We start from the raw sequence: 21,130 nt of genomic DNA on the forward strand, positions 1-21,130 counted from the left end.
TGTACTAGGTCGCAATAGGAAATAACAAAATTAAATTTATTGCGGACATGAATATTGGCACTAGGCATATTAAAATCACCCATTATTAATAATATGTCACGTTCATTTATGAAATCACGTACATTCATCATATTTGCAAACAATAACTCATATACATCGTCTTTCGCAGCGGGCGGAATGTAAACAACACAAATAAAAACTCTCGCAAATACAAAATCAACTCTCACCCATAAGTCCTCGCCAGAAGGAGTTTCAAAGTTCTTCAACCTGACAGACCGCAACCAGACACGAGAAGCAAATAAAACACCCCCACCACGTCGTTGCTCTCTGTCCCGACGATGCACTGTCCACGAAGAATCAAAGAACTCCGAATTAAAAAATGATGGCGTTAACCATGTTTCAGTTAACGCCACCATATCATCGACAATAGAATAAATCGCCGTATTAAACGCGGCCACCTTGGTCCTGAGACCGCGTACGTTTTGGTAGTAGATTGATATTTTTCGATCTCTCAGTCTGGCGCGTGAGTCTTTTTGGAACAAGAAATGACTGATTTGAAGTCGCAAGACTTGCCAGCGGAGATAAAACGGAAGAAGAAGAAGAAGGCAATACGGTCACTGTAGAATCACGACACTGAGGAACAGATGAAATAGTCGATGATGCGACAGTAGACATAGTTGTATCACCACTCTTAGCATTTGTAGTCGAAAGAGTATTAACAGTTGGTGTCATGCTCCCAGCAGCTCCGGAACAAACATCAGCAAACGTAACGTTTGGAGATACAGCAACCGATGGATTAAGTTGAGAAACAGACGGAGAGGAGGTAGTGTTACTAGTAGTGGAAGTAGAGTTAATATTACTCTTAGTATTATTTCTCCAGTCCCTAAATCTGCCGAAGTGGACCCCAGCAGGCCAAGAATCAGCAGAAAAAAGCAGGCCAGCCACAGAAGCAGGGGCAGAGATCTTAAAAGATCCATAGTCTCCACGTGCTTTTAGTGATAACACCTCTATGTCATCCACGCCTCCACAGATGGCTCGAACATGAGTTCGTACAGCATCGCAGGAAGTATCCAAGGAGAGCTTCCATACATGAATGTGGATGAGTCTTCTAGCTGCAGTGATACTACTGGAAACAGCCGTCCCAACTTCAAAATTCCGCCGACGTAGTGGTAGTTGCTTATTCGATGGTGTGGCAGCCAAAAGTCCGTATACAGACTTTCCACCGTCCCGAGACAGGGATAAGCGGCGCATATTGACTCTAGGTGCAGAGGGGACAAAAGGAGGATTGGTAGCACCATCAGATTTGCGTCCCTTCCTCTTCCTCTTCTTCTGACTGGAGCCACCGTTCACCGTAGCTGCATTAGCAACAGGGGAAACAGAAAGATGAGGGACATCGCCTCTTGAGGCTGAACTTTGAAGTAACAACTCCAAAGCAGCAAATCTCTTTTCGATACGGTTTATCGCATCGAAAAAAAGATCGCGCCACATGCGACAACAATCGCCCATCACGTAAATGCAACAATACGTATATCGTTCGCAGTACAACGGCGTACACCTTTAGATACGAAATACAATGTTGATACGGACGCTGCGATGTACCAAGAGCTCCTCCTAGCTCCTTGTTGTTATTCCTGGCTTCTATTAGTGGTTCTAAAGTGTAGAGACAGCTGGCGTTAGTAATAACCGAGAGCGCGCACAAACACGTCCACTCACTATAGCCCGGCCGCGAATTACATAATATACTAATCACTAGTCCACGCCGCTGGTTATATAACCAACCAAGCTTAAAAATGGATACAACAAAAATACTATCCATCATATCGCTTATTCTTGTACGTTCTAGTCTCTACTCTTGAACGTTTCTCAGTTTTAATCAAGAAATATTAAGTAAATGGATATAATCAAATTATCCACAGTTTGAGAACTCAAATTTGCACATATCATAAGTCTGTTTCATGTTCGTAACCGAAAGTAGTGGGTGTGTGCAAACAATAGGAAATAGTCGCGTGCCACGTACGTATGTACATAGCTCGATTATATCTAAGGTTTCGATTGCGTCCGTTGTGCAATTTCTTCTTTTTTAGCACACTCTAATAACATATTGAGTTTCACCGGTTCATCCAGGGATATGATACGAGTCGTCCACGTGTCTTTTACAGGAAATGGGCATTGAGCATTTTAATTTGATAAGATTGCAATCGACACCTTTAATACACATACATATATATACATATGTACATATATAGGCACTCGACACTTGGCGTCAAACCATATTGTATAACGAGCTTTATATACCATTATATATTATCGTAAAGACGCTAAACTTACAGCGTTACAAGTAAGCTATCGTCATCAACACTTTAAAATCGAATGATGTTTGGCAAACACTTGTTATTGAATTGTGATATTTATCGGTTTCAAATTTTTACGACTGTTCACTCCGGTTTCTTCATGAACTTGCTAGTTTGTTCATACACGAATAGTTTTAGTTTTAAGTGCTAACAGTCAAAAGCTATCTTCAAATTGTATCACCAGGTGTTGCATGAAACTTTTAGCTATCAAACCCTTTGAGATATCAAAACGCCGAGTGCTTAAAGGGGGAAACTTTATGAAAAATCCCATTACAATGTTGCTATAATTCCCATTTTCGTAATATTAAAAATTACAACCAGGGTAAGCATACATACATAGAGGATGGGATAACCTATTAAGAATTTTCCCGATAGTTTGAGCATGAAAAAACTGGTTCGTTTGTCAATTTGTTCTTTCGTGTAAACTATATATCAATAAGCAAAATTTATATAAACTGGCCAGATTAGTTCGTGTGTGAACAAACTACATTATATATTTATGAACTTTTTGTAATTCAATGCAGTTTTATGAAGCAATTTTTACTTTATATGTATTTAAAAGTTTACTTTATATGTATAGAGAAAACTTTCCAGTCTTCGTCAAGTTAAAAAATATTTCACTAGATAATATAATAATATAAATTAAATTATTCTTTAATCGTAAAATTTACTGGCAATATTTTATTGAATCTTACGTAGAAAATGTAATATTATATGATTTTTTTTTTTATAACCCAAATTGATTTTTTTTTCAAAACGTTTAGGAATATCCGTATTTATGTACATACATATGTATGTACGTCATCTTATGCAAAAATGGTTGTCACGTCAAGTGACTGCTAAAACTTACATATTTCACTTAAAATGATCCCAAAATACTATAATTTGTAGCTTCCATATTCAAGTAAGAAGTTTTGGGTTCAATGTTTTAAATTCTCTAATTCAACCCTTCCTCAACGTGTGAAAGCTGAATTATATAATGAAACTTTATTTCAGCTATTGTATATAAATATATATATATATATATATATATATATATATATATATATATATATATATATACATATAATATATAATATATCGATAGATTATAACAAAATTTTAATCATCTAGAAGAAAATTCAATGCTAAATTAGGCAAATTTACCTAAAATTGGGTCTATATACATATATAGATTATTTTCATATACGCCATAGCGCCATGACAGGACACTCCAAATCGACACTATGGTTAATTGTTTACATATTCAAACACATTATACAATGTACATAAGTATACAGATTTTAATTAAAAGCCACAAGGAAATGTATACCAGAAACTACCAACAAAATCAGACTGGCCGAATTTGCAAAAGCGAGGGGATTCTGATTTTATTGGAACCGTGGTGGGGTACTCGTATTCATCGAAAAGATTTAATAAATTTTTCGATTCCTACTGGAATTTGAACCTACGAACTCTCTGCTATTCAATTAATAAACAACTGCTCAAACTAGTTAGTTTTCCAGTAACCATATCGATCCAACAATCGACAAACGTCGCGGAATGTAGCAAAAAGGTTAAAAGTATAGGCATGCGGCTTTATAATAGCAGAAAAATTTCAGCAATTCTAATTAGCAAAAGTCAAAAGGGGAGCAGACTTCGACATTTAACCGTGTCGTGTGTTTTGGCATTAGCACGTGCGCCCCGGAGCCACAGGTACGCGTAACCCCACTCCACCCAGCTCCGTTATTGATGTAATAGAGGTGGCTTTTCGCGGAATTCGCCACGAATTTAAAACCCGTCTGGTATTTATATTTATTTCTGTATGTATGTATGTATGTAGTATTATAATGGCCAGTCGCTCCCCACCTGTTCCCGCTCGGGGACGGCACGCGAGCCCCCTTAGGGTGAGGGGCCGCTGACATTTGCCGAGGAGACCCACGTGCCTTTTTCTATAGGTTTATATTATATGTATATGTACATGTGTGACTTATGCCGTCGAGGTCGAAGGGGCATTAAAGGGTTTACAAATAAAGATATCATCGGTCTGAGTAGGTATTTTATACTGTAATTCTTCTACTTGAAGTGGGGTGGCTTTTTGCCTCCTCACTTTTCGACGGATACTTTTACTGTTCTGTTTGTTCCCTTATAAAAGGATGTGGAAATAGCGTTGAAATAAGATAGCTCGTTCATGACAACTTGAACATTTTCCTCATAGAACAAAAATTGTATCTTTCTTCTTTGAATACTCGATTTCTATTTGACTATTTCGTCATATCACATCTAACCATATAAATCGTGAAGTATTCTTGAAAAGCTACTTCATGTTTCTTTCTGGAGATTGCAGAAGTGGTAAAAATGATTCCGATGGGGCTGTATGTTTTAACTTTGTATAATACAAAGTATCAATACATATGTACAGTCATCACGGAACATACACCGACTATACCTACATATTACAATATTGAAGTGTATCTTTCAGTTATAATATATTTTAACAAGTTGGACCGGTTACCGTTATAGTTGAAGTGTATTTTCAGTTCTATTTTGACTAACTGGAATATATACAGTCTAACCCACGCAAGTTGATTCATATAGTGAATTTCATTCCAACTGGTCAAAATATATTACAACTTCAAATACATTTCAACTATAAGTTGGTTGAGAGGTTAGACTTTCGTAAAAACGTTACTCGACTAGTAAATTGGTTTGAAAAGTCATATTTTTTTGTCTTGAAAACATTTTTAGAGTCATCGTAATACGGGACTAATTACCTTTATTCGTAATACCTAGCAAATATTAAATTTAAGAGCATTCATAAAAAAATCAGTCAGATAAAATTGGCGAATTCAGATCTTCCCGGCAGAGATAATTAGTAATGTATTAAATCGGTCATCAACCAATGTTGTCATTATATATTTCAATAAGCGTAAATTTATAGTTGTAATCATCGCAGTAAAAGTCTCGTGGTCTATATATACAATAAGTGTAAAAGTATTGAATATTACATCTCAAATCTTAAATCATCATTATCATTTACAACCATTCGCCACCCACTACTAGATGAAAGGCCTCTCAAAAACTTTTCCATCTATATTTATCTGTTTTGAACGACTCTTATTCATTTTATGCCACACATTTTTCTAATTTCCAAATCTTAAATATGTGCTATTATTAGTTATGTTTAAAAACTTCGACCGAAAATGCTAAAATTTAAAAACTTCGACAAAATTCTACATCCTCAAAAAAATAGAATTGGATGCATTTAACTATTTTATTTATTGAAATATCAAGAAAGTGAGTTTAGCAACGTAAGAACGTAATCATAATAAATAAAAAACCCACAATCTATTAACCTATCGGTGAATGAATTAACGAATAAAATAATCTCTGATTTTTAGCACCACCTTATCTTCACTGGAGCAAATTCATTCTAGAATGCAGTCTATATATTATTCAAATGAGCTCAAATACGAAGAAAGCTGAAGTCGGTAAATTGTGCTCGTACTAATTGAAATATTTAAAATAATCTTCGGCAAAATCAGAACGTAAACATAATTACCTTTTTCGGCTAAGATTTAAGTCCGGGCATTTCAACCTTAATCAACGAATAAGCTAATATATGACTTTTCATACCACCTTATCTACACTGGAGCAATTCCATACTAAAATTTATTCAATATGTGAGCCGCTATATTTGAAAGTGGCAAAAGTTCAATTTTCAGCTCCAAAAACACTATTTCTGTTTGACTTAATTCACAAATTGTTATCACTTATTTTTTATATAATACGTCCAGAATCTCGGAAAGGTAGAATAAACGTATTAGAGGCCACCAGTAATTTAAATACTGTTAAACGTAAAACATTATATTTAATGTTTTGCGAAATATTTCTCGAAATGAAGAAACATGGACTTATGCCACTTTAAAATTTAACGGCTCATATATAAATCTAGTAAATAATTTCGAAAGAGACTTTGTATGTATGTAAGTTATCGAAAAAAATTAATTTTCTATGATGGCGATATCGATATCGATTTTGATTCCGTTTTCAGTTCCGGATCAAGATTCCTTTTTCAGTTCTGATTCCGGATTCCTTCTTCAGTTCCGGATCCTGATTTCTATTTCAGTTCCAGATTCAAATAAATTTAATGAAAAAAAAACAAATGAATGTTTACTGCTTAATATAATCCGCTTAAACATGGCAAATCTATTAGATTTATATTTCAAATACCGAGCAAAGCCGGGTAAAACCACTAGTATTTTATATAAGAAGAGTTCATTTGCAATATTTATACATATGCAAATGAACTCCTTCCGAGCTTATTGAAATATTTTAAAAAAAGTTTACCGCAAAGTTAGGTCGTATGTACATTTGATGCAAGGAGCAATTCCATACAACAGTTTAATTAAAATGAGCTCGTCATAATTAAGGTCGGTGAATTCGGTCTTACCCCAACACTTGAAGTGTGGCTAAGGCAAATTCAAAAATTGGTAGATCCGGTATCCAATGACGGTTCAGACATAGAGCACGCGACCATACATTATAAGTGAATACTTACATGTGCTTTTTGAGCAGGTGGTCACCGTACCACACCGGTTGCGGTCACGCTTCGCGAACCATTACACCACCACATGTGCACATCCACCTGAATAGCGAAACCCCTCTGTCTCAGATGATTTACAACCCCTGTCCTGCCATATCAAGACGATCGCGTTTTGTTTCCTATCGTGTAGGTCACGAACCTCTTCGTACTACTCTGTGTAACTTTAACGCACGTCTAGTCCTCAATCAAAACCCCCAACTGGCTCACCTGTGTTTTATTTTCATATGTATTGTCTTGTCATTTCCTTGTGGGAAAAGGTTACAAATCGGCACACAACTATTTTTTTCAGTTTGCTACCGTATCTGCTAATGCTTTTGTGCACAATTCAATTAGTCATGTGATCCCACATAGTTGTGATCGGTGCTGTATTTCAATGACTTAAAATTTGATTAGATAAAATGTCGTAGTATATCTAGTTACAAATTTTTCATAGCCAGAGAGAGAATTTACGGAAGACTTTTCTGCAGATAAATCTCTAAGGAAATGGCCATCTTCAGAAACATATGTACATATGTACATACTTCTAGCTTCCCGCTGTCTGTAGATACCAACTTTTTTTCTATTTCAATTTATTACTATACAAGTGGTTTTACTTAGGTATTTGTAATATAAACAGCTTAAACATGAATAATCTAATAGTAAATATTTTATTAAATTTATTTGAATAGTATTTTATATACATTAATTTGAATACCCATTTGTTATTTTTTATTAAATTGACTCTCACGAACTAAAAAACATATATACATATGTACTTTTTCGAAATTATATGTATACCAGAATCCAAAGAGAAATCGGGTAGGGCTTCGCCCCCTAGGAGACTTCGCCCCCGGTGGCTTCGAATCCTTTGAATCGAAAAAAAATCGAATCGGGGCCTATTAATCGAAAAAAAGTAATTCGAATGTGTTGTTCCCAACCAACCAACCAATGTTACATATATGCAAAGTCTCTTTCGAAATTATATATTAGATTTATTAATTTATTTCCAATTAATCATGTACACTCGTCTAACAGATTGCATCCAAATCGAATATAAATATTAACCTATCAAGCTATCTAATCTAACAGTCTTATATCTATCTATAGCTTGGTGGTTGCATTATTTATTTTTTTTTATTTTTATATAGATACATATATACCAGGAAGGCTTGACAGGAACACCCCAGGGCGCCTTCCTAGACAATTAATTACAAACAATGCAGCATTTTATTATTACATAAATCACTGTATTTCCAGAAGTTGAAGATCACGAAATACAAATTAATTAATTAATTAATTACAGAATTGATTCATTGAGACATCTATGGATTTAGATTTTGTACATAATTTTTACAAATTATACACACAATAAATACAGAACAGAAGATTTGTGACAACAGGAAAGATGATTTTTTTTCCAATTTTGAGGAACTGTTTCAAACAATATTCAGATAAAATTGGCCAACCCTGATAAGAAACGATCGATTTGGAGTCACAAATACCCCCAAATCTAACCAGCAGTATAGCGGATCGAACACACTGATCACTTGGTGCTAAACATACACGCTACCATTAAGCCATACTGCTGGCTAAATGGTAGCGTGCTTATGTTAATCACCGAGTTCTAGCCCTGGGTTGACCTCAATTGAAGATCATTTATTCGGAGTATTTCTGTAGTGCTGCTGATCAGATCATAATATCTGTGACTGCAATTCAATCGTTTCCTATGAAAGTTTAGCAATTTATTTGATTTCATTGTTGAAACGGTTCCTTATCAAATTGGAAAAAACCATCCTACCTACTATTTGTTACCACTATTTGAATATGATTTCAAACTTTTAATTTATAATTTTTTATATGTACAAATTTAATACATATAAAAATGGGTTGCGCTAAGGGGCAACCTGTTATGGTGAAATATAAATTTTACTAAAAATATTTAAAAAATATATCCACCAGTATACACATACTGCTCCAAATAATGTATTACAACGTTACTACCCCCTCGATCTAAATTGAAAAAATATTATTAAATTCTACATATTCTGGAAAACCTAAAAGACCATTTAAATCAATAATATATTTTTGGTTAGACTATCTTCTTCTATTTCATTTCTAACTGTGTAGTCTACAAAGCCTACTATCATCAAGTTTTTGGCAAAATTATCATTGAACGATCTAGTTTTATACCGCCCTCGATATATGTATGTATTTGCACCTGTGGGTTTCCAGGAATACTAATTAAATGAGATAAATAAATTCGTTAATAAAAAGGATTCCATATATTTTCAGCGAAGTAATATGAACTGCAATAAAAAAATTACTTATATTCATATAATGCATTTAACCATTAGCATTAACGAGCTAACAGTTATGAGGCAGCATCCAAAGGATTATTGCTTATTAACTACTGTGTCTTATTAATTATATTTCCTATGCTTACGCTACATGATAAAATGTTATGAAGCTTTAATATAACAAAGCTTTAAAGCTTCAGTAATAAATTTAATTTTTATTTGTCATGTATGTATGTATGTGCGAGTTTATTGGTATATAATATTTGTGCGTATATTTCATGCATATATTAGTAAGAATTTCAAATGAAATATGGAGCTGTTATTTTTCGTGAAATTTCAATTGGAAGATTCGTGTGAAATATGTGAAATGTATTTTTCACGTAAGAATTTGTCAGTTTTCAAAAAGTGATATGAGAAAATGATGCTTTTCAGTCGTTACACGGATGAAAAAATTCATTTTATATTCACGTGTTAAGCTTTCCGAATTTCATACCTCCTGAAAAACGTATATATTTAAATTCATATCATCGCGATAAAGAGTGAATTTATCGCCATCGTAAATATCATTGAAAAATTGTGATAGCTCTGTGTGCGAAAGCGTTAAAGTTTTCGTATTAAAAGTGGCGATAATGCGAAAAGTTTAATTTCAAAATTAATTACTGAGAAAAATATTACGACATGAAACGGTTGAAAAAAAAAACCACACAAAAGATCATTCTAATTCGTATACAGTATACGTACAAATATGTACCTCGACATCGAAACTTTTCTAATAAAATAAGACGTATAGTGCAAGATCACAACAAAGAACACTTCATTGGTGAATTTCTTAACGATATGATACTTTTATTTTGTAAATGCGTATCATTCTTTTCGAGAGATATCCAAACTATCTAACTATTTATTTATTATCTACGTATAATGCAGTAGTCCGAAACAAGTGATTCCCAATACATTGTAGTATAATATAACAAAGCTCAATGTAATTGCATGACACAAGTAGCTGATAAGATGTTTTATTTTTGCAAACGTATTCAAAATTTTTATCGTGTTTTTTTCTGATTAATAATTTTGATTGAATTTAAATATTTTATATATATATATATATATATATATATATATATATATATATATATATATTTATTACATAAAATACTTGGGAGAGGTGGCATAGCTGATGAGCTCAAATATATTTAATAGGCCACAAATTAAGTGGACAGCTTTTTTCAGTAAATGGTCAATAACTTTTATGCTATTATTTATGATTATTATTTTTATTATTATTTATATTTTAAACTATCATCACAAAATTTTAGTGATGATACTGTACGTTATATATAAAAATAAACAGTCATGAAATCGCTTACTGTATTTTAAGTAAGTTTTTTTTAACAGAGAAAATAATCAAACAGACAGCTACCGATAGTATAACTTACTGATCATGTATTTACTGTCCAAATAAACACAGGCCTATATAGTTTATGTTATAGTAGATATCTTCTTAATATTGGCTTCAGCGTATTGCACTGAAAAGGTATTGCATACCAGTAGATAGGTCATGGGTTCAAATCCCAGTCAAACACGCTGCCGGCGAGATCTTGTGGTTGTTGAAAAAATACAGATCAGCCGTCTCCTGTAAGAATTTTCCAATTTTTCTAGCTTGATTGTTGTGACAGATCCATTAAATCGGTATCCTCCTCTTTAGTTTCTCGCAAATTCGAGTTTATTTAATCTTAAATGATATATTCTCATAAATTTGCCGTGTATCGAAAAAGCTGTCGACTGTCCATATATGTCTCTATTGTATTCTATTTATGTCTTGTTATATTTGAAATATTGTTATTACTTTTGTACAAAAGAAATCTATCCATGTGTGTCGCCTTGGGCTAATTCCTATCATGGCACATACAATATATATATGTAATAAAAAAATAAATTAGATATATGTACATATTAAAGTGAAATCGTGAGAGTTCATTAGAAAATTAAAATTTGTTTTGAAAGTTTTCGAGATATTTAACAAAAAAGTCCAATCATTTATACATATATTTTTGTTGGAATTTTCACTTTATTCGGGTAACTAATTTAACTGTTTCAAGTTTTTAAGTCACGCAAGTCGATTATATCGCCTACGTTAAATGTTTGATAATTAAAAAGTTGTAATGCCATCCCTCCTGGAACCACTTATTAATCTTTCTATCCCCAATTCAAGGAATAATTAGGGATATGCAACAGGTGTATCATTTTTTTTTAAGTGAAATTAAACAAACTTAGATATGTAGTATATATTTTTTTAATTTTTATAACCAATTGTTTTGAAATATTAGTTTCCTTTTGAATTCTAAACATAAAAAAATAACATTGTTAATTCCATTAAACAAAACTACTTCAATTTTCTTAGCATCCACATTAAATATGCAAATCAATTACGTAATATACAAGGGCGCTTATATTGTTATGCACAGGGACGTCTTGTTGTCATACGCAAGTAAGGCAATGCCCAAAGGCGGCAAACTTTACGGGGCGGCAAATTACTATAACACATAGCTATATAAGATTTTTATAATTTAGTACAATTAAATTATAGTAATCATTGACGTTGAAAATAGATTCTAATTATTTCTGTTAAATGCGTACGCATTTCAAATAAATTTGAAGACATTCTTAATAAATTTATAATATAAAAATGTAATTAAAAATATTAAGCTAGCAACATAGCTCGGTGGTTGCGTTAATGCTAACCACCGAAAGGTTGCCGGGCTAGATCCCGTGGATTGACCTCGATTGAAAATAGTTTATTCCGAGTATTATCTATAGTGCTGCTGGTCAAACTTTGATACTTGTGACTATAAGTCAATCGTTTTATAGAGTTTGAAAATTTATCTGATTTCATTGTTGAAACGGTTTCTCATCAAATTGGCAAAAACCATCCTACCCACTATGTCACCATAATTTGAATATTATTTCAAAATTTATATACATATGTACAACTTTAATACTATAGATGTCGCTCAGGGGCGACCTGATAACGGCATCATGGGAAATATAAAATTGGGTCCATCGGCTATGCCACCTTTCCCAAAGTAAGACTTTATCATATTTCTAGAGGGGCGGTATTTTGAACTTTGCCAAGGGGTGGCAAACTGGTTATGCAAGTACCTTTTACGATTGAATTCTTCGAAAATTTTGTTTTACTATGATCATTTTCAAACTAGACCTGTATTTATAGTTTTACTGAAAAAAAGCTGCAACTCGAAATAGATTTGATTTTGATTTTTAAATGCTTTTTATTATTACTAAATTATATTCAAAATACATCTTATATCTATTTTTATAGCTACTGATCTACTGATCATTTTCTATTTTACAAGTTTAATTTAATTTTGTTAGTAATCATAGTATTATATTATTCTAATGTTAATGTACAGCATAATATGTAAAAGAGCTCAAAAACCTATTTACAATACTCGAAATAGTTTGAGAATCTCAAAATGTACCGTTAATGTATGTAATATTTTACAGAACCAATTTAGCCTAATGTCACTGTAATAAAAATCTCAAAATGGGATACTTTTCTTTCGAATAAAACTATTCTACCTTTATGTCTTTACATCTAGAGCGATAATCACATTTAAACCATTATCGCATTGCAATTTATCTACGAAACTGACCAACAGTTTTTCAAACTGTATAACGTATATATATAATCTATCTAACCTTTCTTCCGATTATTATGGTACTAAAAATACTCTCATTGTATTATATTCTAAACGAAATGATACGGTAATAAAAGCACGCGCTTGTGATAGCTTTGTCTGGTTTTTTTTTTTCACCATTTTTTTATAGACAAACATTGATGTCCATTATGTGCATGTTGACACAATAAATAATTACACACCGGGTACCCATAACATTGTCGTTATGTCAACGGAGACGAACTCGCATCTATGTACATACATATGTGTATGTAATACATAAAGAATCAGGTGTGGTTTGCATATGGTTAATAAAAATAAAAATATACTATAAAATGCTTTTCGTTCCGCCACCTTATCGTCTACGGATCGTTACGATATTGAATTTATTTGTTTACTTATTTATTTAATGTGTGAGTATATGCGGTCATTATAAGTCGATTTAGATCGATTGGGACTGCCTGTCGGTTGATATATTATACACATATACATATACATACATAAAATACTACCTATGTATACTTCATTAATATTTCAATAATGCCTTCGCGCAAATATACTGTCCCATTGGACTCTAGTTGGATTCCATTACTTGAAATTTTCCAATTTTCCAATAATTGAATTCAATTTCATTTTTTTTTCTAATATATGTATACAAGTCTCGTGATTATTTTATTATAAATATTCCTATCAAACTGTCTCCAATAGTCTTATACATATTTCAGTGGAGTCGCTAGGGGTGGTGTCACCTAAAAATATTTTTTAATTATTAATATTTTTTTATTGTTATGACTTACGACAGAGATGCGCAAAAAGAAGTTCACACGTTGTTTTTGGATTGTCAACGTCTGACTGAATCAGTTTTTTTTAAATTCTACAGATTCCGGAAAACTTAGAGACCGTTCATAAAAATTCATTGCATCCATTTTTATGAAGAATACAATAAAAATTATAATCTTTGCTATCTACATACAAATTGCATAATCGAATAAAATTTGCCCACTCGTCAAAAAAGTTGCCGACTTTTGATCAAAATTATGTCAAAATTTGAATAGTACAAAATCGGAAAATTCTCATTGGAAATGGAGAAAATTTTTGTTTGATACAAATAATGATAGTTTAAGGAAAATATTCATATATTACCCATTGTTATACATAAATACCAATATGCTTATAGAAAACTAGTGGTTTTACCCGGCTTCGCTCGGTATTTGTAATATAAACCGCTTATACATATAGGATCCGGATGTGAAGGATTCCAAGTGAAACGCAGATTAAGTCAGAACTATGTATTTATTATAACATGCCGTCGGGCTTGTTCTCCAACAAGTGACCATAACAACACGCATCCGGTCTCTCCCATGCATACCACACACATACTTTATCCCTAGCAGTTTGGCCAACCACACATACGGCTCGGCTCGTTTAAAAATCATTCCTACATACATGACTAATCTAATAGTAAACATTTTATTAAATTTATTTGAATAGTTTTATTTTATATAAATTTATTTGAATAGTTTTATTTTATATAAATTTATTTGAATAGTTTGATTTTATATAAATTTATTTGAATAGTTTTATTTTATATAAGTTTATTTGAATACTCATTTGTTTTTTTTATTAAATTGACTGTCACGAACAAACAAGCATATACATGTGTATACTGTCTCTTTCGAAATTATATGTATACCAGAATCCGGCGCCTGCGCCATCGGCGCTTTTGCCCCCGGAGACTTCGAATCCTTTGAATCGAAAAAAATCTAATGTGTCATTCCCAACCAACCAACCAATGTTGCATATGTATATGCAAAGTCTCTTTCGAAATTATATATTAGATTTGTTTTTCTTGAGTGTTTGTTTTTGAAATTTGGAGTTGAATAATAGAAAATGCTTTAATTTTTTTTCTAATATTGTTTCAGCTGCGGAGTTAGATCTGCTAGGAGCACTGTCGCTGCACAACTCTTCGCGACAGGGGGTCACCGCGGCCGCGGGGCCGGAGCCCCTGCGGCCGGCCTTCGCCCTCCAAGGTAAATAAAATCCATTAAAATATTTACTTTTTGTAAAATCAAACTATGACTAATTTAGTTTATAAGTAAGTCCGATGACTTTTCGATAGTGTAACCATGACATTTTTTATGTACATATCTATTTCACTATAGCGAATAAAATCAAAGTTATATATGTACATACATACATATGTATGTACATATATGTTAGAGTCCAAGTATACACTAGTTTGTTCATACACGAACAAATCTGGCCAGTTATAATGTACACAAAATAACTAATTGACAAAGGAACTAATTTTTTCATGCACAAACTATTTGGCATAAGTTTAAGTATTCTCATCCGTTTTTCCCATATGTATTTACATACATATGTATGTATGCTTACACTGGGTTTCAATACATACATATCCTTATGTAATGCCCTTACCATGGACCGCAAAACGCACGAACATCTCCATCCTCAAAGAGCTGGCAGTTTCAGAGAGAGTCTTTAGGAAAAGAGTTCTTTCCTACTTTGGCCATATGGTCAGGAATGTAGATAGTCTAGAGAGGCTGGTGGTCACCGGAACGCTGGGAGGAAGGCGAGTGAGAGGACACGAGGATATTGTAATATTAAATATTTAAAAACTCTACCAGTCATTAACCCTTTGATTGCTGACTTCTTTTCGGTTGAAAGCACGCCACGCTGAAAATTTCACCAACATTTCCAACTTGAATTATTTAGAAATCTAATAGAAAGCAGGTATAAAAATTGTAGCTAGTCAAAAGAAACCCTAGATAACTATTGCCGAGGATTTTGAGTTTTGTAAAGGTGTGTTTAGACTCTCTAATATATCTTGCAACAATATAAAATAAACAAAAGAAGTCTATTAATGAATTTATTTTTCCAAAACTAGTTCCATCTTCTTCATTGTTGTTAAAATTAAATGCTCACAATCTAAATGCCAAGCCACAATCTAAAATACTCAGCAGTTAGGGATTTCCATCGGGAAATTCTGCTATGGTTATAAATTCAGAAATTTCAGTGTCAACCAGTCTTAATAAACGTTGACAAATTAATGACACGGATTACACGACCCATGTTCAATGCATTTTTTTTTCAATGCTACCTGGGAAAGCTAGCGAGTAGTATTCTTGTTTACTTTGTGCATGCTCAAAATTCAACGCTTATCGGCGTTTTTCAGGCCCATGGGCTTGTTGGCAAAACGCCGATCGGTATTGGTCAGCACTCAAAGGGTTAACGCTGCCCTTAACTTAGCACAGAACCGTGAGGAGTGGAGGCGTATCGTCTATCAAATTCAAAATGACAACAATGACCACGACGCTCAGCATTGAGCAAACGAGAGAGAAAAATACTCTGTATTGCAATATTTTTAATATTAGTAGAAACGGAAATTATAGCAACGTCTTATTATGATTTCCATGGGATTTTCCTTTCGAATACTTGTCGTTTTGACATCTAAAAGGTTTTTACAACTTACAGTTTTACGCGACACCTGTTGGAAGTATATTTGTAGAAAGTTTTTGACTGTTACAAATAGACTTCCACATTTAAACTAGAAACGATAGTTCGTGTATGAACAAAGTAGTATTTTTATGAACGAATGATTTTTATGAATGAGTGAGCACATGGATACATGAGGAGAAACAGGCATTGAAACACATTCGAATCATAACAGAATGTAAAAAGGTGCAAGAAAGGCCTCGTGTAAGATAAATGGAATATGGAGATTTTTGTGAGGTTAAGTAGATGACTGTTTCTCATAACAAAATTTAATGGAAGCGTGATGGAAAGGCAGTAGTTGTCATCAAACAAATCGAAAGTTATTAGAGAACGGAATAAATATTTAGTTATGTATGTACATATGGTCTACCTTATACGATTTAGATTTTTGCCTTTTATATCCAACCGTGATATTATACAAAAATTACTACGCATTATAACGACGACGATCCCAATCTTAATGTATTTATAATCCGAGTCATTCTTCCATCATCAAAAGCACCCCTAAGCCGGTGACGCGCGCCCGCTTTATCTGATCCAACCCCGAGGGCCAACAACCCCAAAGAGCAAACGACACGCGCTTCCAACAAATACGTATAATACAATTCCAACTGTCGAAATTTAAAACGCCCTCGGTGACGTTTCAATACGTCACAGTGAAACGTCATTAAAGGGGGCAGTTCGTCACCATCCCTCTGGCGACGTCTATTTGTCCACTTCGCGTAGTATTTACTCAATGCTCGGACACCCCTAAATCCGGGGGGCGTGTTACCATCCCCACGCGACTTCTCATTCTTCATTCTTCTGGGGTGTGTCCGTCGCACCCCCGGAGATAAATCGTCGGAGGATCATCCCTCCGCTGTCGTCGAATTCCCTCGGGTCGCTGGGACATCGAAACCATCAACGAATTAGAATATTTTCATTAATCTTTAATGCCTAGGGGAATATATATATTATTTGTTTAGTATTGGGCTATTTGTATGATTATATAGCCGTAGCGATCATCCCCCTAATCTGTGAGATATGATTCAAAATATTACCATATATGTAATGTACCAGTGATGTTCATTTTATTTGAATTTTCGTATATTTTTAGTTTTTCAATGATTTTGAGGGACACCTTATCTACTTCTTGTTAAATAATAAATGATAGATTTTATAGAAAAAAAAATGGTATAGTCTTCAAAAATACTTGTCGAACTAATAGGATCGCATTATTCATAGTACATAAGTATATACTAAATATGCTCACGTAGATTTTGGGCACACATTGCATCACCTATGACGTGTTTTGGATAAAGGAAATGTTTATTTTGCCTTTTCCCAGTATAATATAATGGTCAAATATTTAGTGGATCTATGTATACTCAAGAACTGTTTACTTTTTACTTATTAGTTCCTTTTTTTGACGATTGTGTGATTTTAATTATACGTATAGAGTAGATGCCACAATTTGTCTTCTTTCCCTGCGGCACGCACCAACTTGATGGTTTCTTTTAACTTGGATTTATTTAATCTAAAATATGCTGATCTCGTTGAAGGATTATAAAATTTGAGATCGTAACGTTTTTCATTGTATTTGTTTTATATTTACGTTATTGTGTTTTATTTTTGTTCATTGTGTTTTATGTTTATTTTATTTTTTTTGCTAAGCCATAGTGACGACTTGGAACTACTCTGTAAGACTGTAATGTCACTATGGCAAAATTGTAAAATAAATAAATTTAATTAATAAATACAATTTTAAAAACTATTGAGATGGTACATACATTTAAAATTAATAAAATAGGTAAAATATTTTTTAATTTGTACAAAGAGCTTTTTAATTCGCATAGAGAGCTTTTTAATTTGTATATACGAACATACATACATACGTATGAGCCGTATGAGCCAAAAACACTATTTCAATTTGACTTAATACACAAATTGTTATCAATCTCGTGAAAGCAAAATAAACGTATTACAGGGCACCAGTATTTTTTTAAATATTATTTAACAGAAAACATTATATTTATTTTTTTGCGAGATATTTCTTGTAATGAAGAAAAGTCGACTTATGCCACTTTCGAATATTGCGGCTAATACATATGTATGTATGTAGATATATTATAAGTTAAGTCATTATGATTTACTGCTAATATAAAATTTGAATAAAAAATATGTATATACCAATTACACTAATTTAATTACTCATGCAATATACCCCTGCCATATAAAATGAATGTAATGAATATGTGTACCATATTATATTACAGCATCCAATATTAGGGTTTCTTTTACTATGTACGGACATATGTGTGTACATACCTAGGTACAAAATTAGTTTCTTCTTTATTCATTTAGGATATATAATAATAATCACTTAGATATATGTACATACAATAGAAACCGAGCACTTGCTGCAACGTAATAGTCGCTTGAAAAGGACCCTTTTGAAATGTTAAGACGCAATTTTCACCCCTACCGGAATCCTCCTTCAGATAAATCACACCCTCAGTGTATACGACAAGTGTCGGCGAAAACGACTCAATTTTTATTTTTTATTTTCGCTGCATCCGGTTTGCATTTTCCCGCTGACGCTCGCGGGCAATAAAATCTGCCGAGTGTGCATAGAATGCGAGCATTTGCCCAAATTCACCCCTAAACTGGCGGTATGTTCGGATGAAAGGGGATGGCAGGGGTGTTTCGTCGTGATTCTGCAAACACGGGGTGGCGTGAAACCCTTTGTGGCTCGGTGTGATTATTTTACGGGCAATTTAATACCCTTGCATCCTTCGGTCCCCTTCCCATTTGAATAAATATCAATTAATAGCGTATGTCGACGACACTTTATTGCATATAGTCTCCCATTACCCCTCGAGCCATATGCCAATGGCAAAATGGTTATAGTACTCACCGTTCGAAATCAATACGATGCATTTCATTATTAATTCTTATTTGATGTGTGGCCTATAACCGTATTCGTTGCTGTTCAATGCATCCGGTTTATTGAAGAATTTATGTGACTTAGCCTTTTATATGTATGTATGTACATATGAATGATAAATTGTGGTTTGTGTACATCAAAGTCTTAATAAGTTCATATCTACTGAAGTACGCCGTTTCAAAAAGTATTGTTGATGGGTTATTATTCAAGTTGATTTTATTGTAAATGTTACCAACGAAATTTTCAGGTCAATTTGTTAGATCAAATTGAGTTTTCTTGGTGTAAACTTAAAATTTTCTAAAATGTTCTTCTATGTTTCTTCTACTTTTAAAACCACTAGAATGTGTTTCGTGGATAATATTTTTTTCAGTACCAGTAATATGATGGTAGATATCGTCACCATCATTTACAGCTATTCATACGGTGATCATATGTCCTTTATTTAAGAGGGCAGTCCTTTGAGAGGGCTGGACATTAGCGCTTTGTCCATACAAACGTATTACACTTCTCCCTTCCTCAGTTATGGCACTAGAGAACTTATTATTTAATATGCTATGGATATCCACCATAGGCATGTTTTTGTGGTTTTATTTTTTTGATTAGTTATTTTTTATAGGAGCTAGGAGCCCTCAAACATCTATAAAATCGCTTCTTTTTTACACCCACGAAAAGAGTCCAGCGTGCTTATTTAACGGTTGATTTTTAAAAAAATACGAGCATACAAAGATATAAAATATCTTTCTCATACCGATGATGAATTTTTTTTTTAAATTGGTCCAGTTTCGGAGGAGAAAACTGGAGAATACGAAACCTCGATTTTGTCGATTTAAAATAGGTGTTATCTGGTCGAAGCGCAACTATCGCATTCACTCAATATATATATATATATATATATATATATATATATTGATATATATTGTCGCATTCACTCAATATATGTATACATTCACTCAATATATATATCGAAGAAAGGAACGGCAACAAAATTAAGGTTTCGGGTATACAGCCATCTTAATTCACTGCCCTGTCCTTTATTTTGTAAATCGACTTTCGACTATCGCTAAAAATAATAACACCGAAATATTCAAAGTTGCAATTCATAAATTTTATCAAATCTATGATTACATTGAGTAAGAAAAAAAATTACCGGAGCTGAGACTTATCAATCTATAATAATTTTGATTCACCTTAATTCGAATTTGAAAATGATTGCTATCACCATTCAGTACTGGATGAAGACCTTTCCAACACGCTTCCATTCTTCTCTATTTTGCGCAACTCTTATCCATCTCAACGCACACATTTTCCCAACTTCCTTTCGGCCTTCTTTTCACCATTTTACATTCTCACGGGTACTATTCCAGCACTTCATTTACCCACCTTTCGTCCATTCTTCTAGCTATTTCTAGATGTAACGATCTCTTCATTATCTTTTATATGTCAACTACCCTTATCATACTTATCATTCACGATTTCCGTTTTCTATCTCTTCTCACATTTCTCCAAGTAACATTTTAGTGTCCTACATATGTCTAGGTTTCACATCCATACGTCATCACTGGTAAATACACATTGATCAAAAACTTTTTTCTTCAGTCAACAGTCATTTTACATTCTCTCGTGTACATTCTAGCACTTCTTTGGTCCAACTTTCATCCACTTTTCCAGCTACGTGACCCGCCCATTTCCATTGCAAACTCTTCACTCTCTCTACCATGTACATATAGGTACATATATCCACTACCCTTGCCGTTGTCACCTACGTATTCCGTTTCCTATGT

The 21,130-nt window shown here is 33.3% G+C and overlaps 1 protein-coding gene across 1 annotated transcript in view; it reads left to right on the forward strand.

Moving 5' to 3' along the window:
* Window positions 1-5,790: 5,790 nt before the first annotated feature.
* The window catches only part of LOC143918589 (protein kinase C-binding protein NELL2-like), a 31,467-nt gene continuing 16,127 nt past the window's right edge, over window positions 5,791-21,130 (forward strand). Inside the window, exons 1-2 of the mRNA XM_077440529.1 lie at window positions 5,791-5,821; window positions 14,830-14,937. Coding sequence (XP_077296655.1) covers window positions 5,791-5,821; window positions 14,830-14,937 — 139 coding nt within the window. The remainder of the gene's footprint in view (window positions 5,822-14,829; window positions 14,938-21,130) is intronic.

Source organism: Arctopsyche grandis, chromosome 11 (assembly GCF_051622035.1).
Source record: "Arctopsyche grandis isolate Sample6627 chromosome 11, ASM5162203v2, whole genome shotgun sequence".
NCBI lineage: Eukaryota > Metazoa > Arthropoda > Insecta > Trichoptera > Hydropsychidae > Arctopsyche > Arctopsyche grandis.